At 26.6% G+C, this 3,917-nt stretch overlaps 1 protein-coding gene across 1 annotated transcript in view; it reads right to left on the reverse strand.

The window, feature by feature from the left end:
* Positions 1 to 2,743, reverse strand: part of LOC101497596 (probable transmembrane ascorbate ferrireductase 3) — a 4,282-nt gene extending 1,539 nt beyond the window's left edge. Inside the window, exons 1-3 of the mRNA XM_004514312.4 lie at positions 2,536 to 2,743; positions 2,380 to 2,428; positions 503 to 702 (exon numbers count right to left, since the gene is read on the reverse strand). Of these exons, the coding sequence (XP_004514369.1) occupies positions 503 to 702; positions 2,380 to 2,428; positions 2,536 to 2,667 (381 nt within the window). The 5' untranslated portion in view covers positions 2,668 to 2,743. The remainder of the gene's footprint in view (positions 1 to 502; positions 703 to 2,379; positions 2,429 to 2,535) is intronic.
* Positions 2,744 to 3,917: the final 1,174 nt, after the last annotated feature.

The raw sequence follows: 3,917 nt of genomic DNA on the forward strand, positions 1-3,917 counted from the left end.
TATTTATTCAAAAAAACTCAAGTTCTACATTGATAAGAGATATAACTTAATAATAGATAGTTTATAAAAAGTAACACCTTTCACTTTACAAATCAAATTCGTAAAGATAAATTAGACTCAATATAAAATCTAAGATAGTATCAAAGTCTATTCGATCAGACCACTCACTATTTATAAACATGCATCAACTCCAAACTAAACGTAACAAGATGTATTGAGAAAAACTCAAATCTTATGTTGATTAGAGATATAGTTTAATAATAGTTTATAAAAACTAGTACCCCTCACCTTTACAAGTAAGTTTTGTAATGATAAATTAGATTCAATATAAAATCTAAAACTAATAAATATAAATTATTTTTAAATTGAAAGCGAGTTTAACAAAATCACATTAATTATCATTATGAATTAATTTATTAATGTATCAAAATGTAGTTTTTTTCAAAATCAAAGTGGCTGACCTAAATAGGACAAAATCACATAATTGATATATTAACTTTACCTGCAAACCAAACAAACAGAAGGTGCCAATTCCAATCCATGAATGAAGACTGTAAATATCGTCAATGTTTCGCATATTATGGAACTTGAAAACGGCACACAGACCAACTATGCCCAAAATTAAAGCAATCAAATGCAGTGTCATGTGAACAAACTTCCCCATATGTCTTTCCCTTGGTACCGTTTGGAATGCCATAACAGCTGTAAAATTTAAAAACAACACCACTACAACTAATTAGTTCTCTTGGGGACAAAATTATGCTCAATTGAAGTAATTAGTTTTTATTTTTTTCATTTGTCTTAACCCATGCTTTAAGAGAAAGAGATTCTAATAATGTATAGTTCGACTAAAAGAGAAGTAAAATTGGACTTGTTAATAAGTTCACATCATATAAGTTTTATGCATAAGTTGTTGATCTAGACAATCATCAGGATTTAGTGTAAGTGGTTAATACGTATTGTGCGTGTATGTGTGAGAGAGTATTAATCGTAAACTCTGAAATCGAGTTTGATTCCAATTAATCAAAAAAAGTTCTTTCTAGCCAAAGAAGGAATATGATTAAACTTGCATATGTTGTCATTTGTTTTCTTAAGCAATATATCTTGAGAATTTTTATTATTTAGATTATGAGAGATACAACTCTATAAAAAGTGTATGACAACTAGGGCTCTGCATGGTTGATTTTTTTTAAAATTCAAACTATATCCATTTTAAAATCAATATATAGATTTAAATTTATAACCAAATCATTATTTGGTTTAAAATTGGTTATAAAACTAATTGTAAAATTGGTTAGGGTTAAATAACCGGTTTTAATTAAGCAACTAATTTCGAAAAAATTAATTTTAAAATTGGTTTTTATTTTTTTTTTTTGAGATATAATTTACAATTTTTTTAATTTGATAAAAAAAATTTGATTTTTTCGATAAATTTTTTAAAAACTTTTCTCAACAAATATTTTGAAAAAAAATATCGATTTAAAATTTTTCTGAATTTTTTTCAATTTTTTCTGATATTTTTGCAAAAAAAAAATTCTAAATTAACAAAATATTGGGGTCTATGAGTCTCCTCCCTTAATCCAACAAAAAATAATGAAATAATGAGTCATGACTTTAAAAAAACTGACTTAATATTAAAGGCTTAGTAAAAAAAAATTTAAAGAAGACTTTGGAGTTTAGGGTTTTTTTGACAACTCTAGTAATAAGTAATTTATTAAATAAAGTTAGTAATAAATTGTCGGAAAACACTTTCGAAAGGTGGAAGGTCGGTAGAGTAATGGCAAAATCAGAATTGTTTTAGAGTTTTTTAGATTTAGGAGTTTTGAGAGTTGAGTGGATACAAATCAAATCCAAATATAAAACATAAGTGGTTATCCAACCGGTTCATAAATAAACCGAATTATAACCATTTGATTTTAACCGGATATTTAAAATAGATTTTGATTCGATTTTGATTTTGGACCACATAACCTGATTTTTTGCACAGCCTAATGACAACTTTCAACTAAATGAAAGATTTATAAAAGAAAGTATATATAATCTACCGGTTGTCTCATTTCAAACTTGAATTCAAGTCATAATGACTGCAAGCATAAGGTCGAACAATTTGTGTCAACTTCAATTGCAATTTTAAAAAGTTTATTGGAACAAATTTTCAACTTATAAATATATTATAAGATATTTTTGTGAAAAGTTCTTCAATATTTAAATAAATGCTTATCTGATGAAGATAAATTATAAATTATTGAAAAGCTTTTTGAAATGTACTTTAATTGTGTCTACTATATTGTGCTTAAGAAAGAACTAGTCTATATATGTATCTAATATTATAGTAAGATGCGGCTCTATGAAAGAAGAAGGGATGAAATTAGCACACACCTTCACCAACAAGGAAAATAAATCCCAAGAACATCATTAAAGGGTGAACCTGCAAAATATAGATAGTAAGATGTAAATAAACACAAGTTTTACATTATATGGTTACTATGTGACATGTGACAACAAAGGAATACAGAAAACATGAAATTATTTTACATTGAAGACTTGAAATCCATCGTCCGAATCATAGTCAATGCCTTCGCGGTAATGCAACAACCAAACAAGTAGAAGAATGATGGATAATATGCCAAACAAGTGAGCCAAACCTGAAATTCCAAGGGCACTCATTGTGTCACACTATCTATGTGGTTGTGATAGAAATAATATTGTTCTAGTGTAGTTTTTTAGTCTTATAGACTTTTGTTTTTGTTGAGGATCACAAAAGGAAAAGAGGGAAATAGAGAGCATTGCTTGTGCTCTTAGTTTTGGAATTTATTACCCACAAAAATTAAACTTAGGAGTTTAGCAAGCATCTTCCAGTTCCAAAAGTAAGGTAATTGAATATATTCTAATTTGAGTATATCATATTAATAAGCATACACAAATGTCACGCACCGAATCCATTTAACTCTATCAAATATATCAAATATTTCTATGTGGACCGAAATAATTTGAGCTCAACAATGGAGGGAAATTATACCATTTACCCTTTAAGTTTAACTTCCACTCTCACAAAAGTAAAGAATTGACAATTCTACTCTCGTATAAATATTAAAATTTATCAATTTTTTATTTTCTTATTATTTCACTTTTTCAGTACAAAAATGAGTATTAAATATTTTTGCAAAACTTTCTTCAAGTTTTTCGGTACATAAATTATACTCCGGTAAACTTATTTTTAATATTTTCGGTATTGGAAAACTTATTTGAAGTTTTTTGAAACTATCGAAAAACTTTTTTCAATATTTCTGGAATACAGTTGAGTACGGAAACATTTTCTTTTTAGTTTTCTGATAGTTATCGGAAAACTTGAAACTCCAAGTTTTCTAGAATTTTTTACTTTCTTCCGGAAAATTTATTTTCAAGATTTTCGGTACCGGAAAATTTATTTGAAGTTTTCTGAAACTACCGAAAAAAAATTTTCAACATTTCTAGAATACACCTGAGTACATAAACTTTTTTTTTTAAGTTTTTGGATAGTTACCGGAAAAATTGAAACCCCAAGTTTTCCGGAAGTTTTTTTTATTTCTACTTTTTTTTATTTTTTATTCTTTATTATTTATTTAATTCACTTTTCTAACTCATTTTTTAAAAAAGATGTGTACTGGAAAATTTATTCACTAGTTTTTCAGTACAGAAGAGTTGACTGATACACAATTTTTTTAATCTTTTATATCGAAAAAAATTTTCACACTTTTTTAACCGAAAAACTTTTTAAAAGTTTTTTGGTTTAAAAGTTTGCCGGTTAACCTTCGTACCGAAAATCTTATAAAAAGTTTTTAGGTGATTTCCGAAAATATTTTACGTACCGAAAAATTTGAATTATTTGTTAGTTGATAAAATAGTAAAATAATTAAGGATAAATTTGGCATTTTTAT

Source organism: Cicer arietinum, chromosome 6 (genome assembly GCF_000331145.2).
Source record: "Cicer arietinum cultivar CDC Frontier isolate Library 1 chromosome 6, Cicar.CDCFrontier_v2.0, whole genome shotgun sequence".
In the NCBI taxonomy this organism is placed as follows: Eukaryota; Viridiplantae; Streptophyta; class Magnoliopsida; order Fabales; family Fabaceae; genus Cicer; species Cicer arietinum.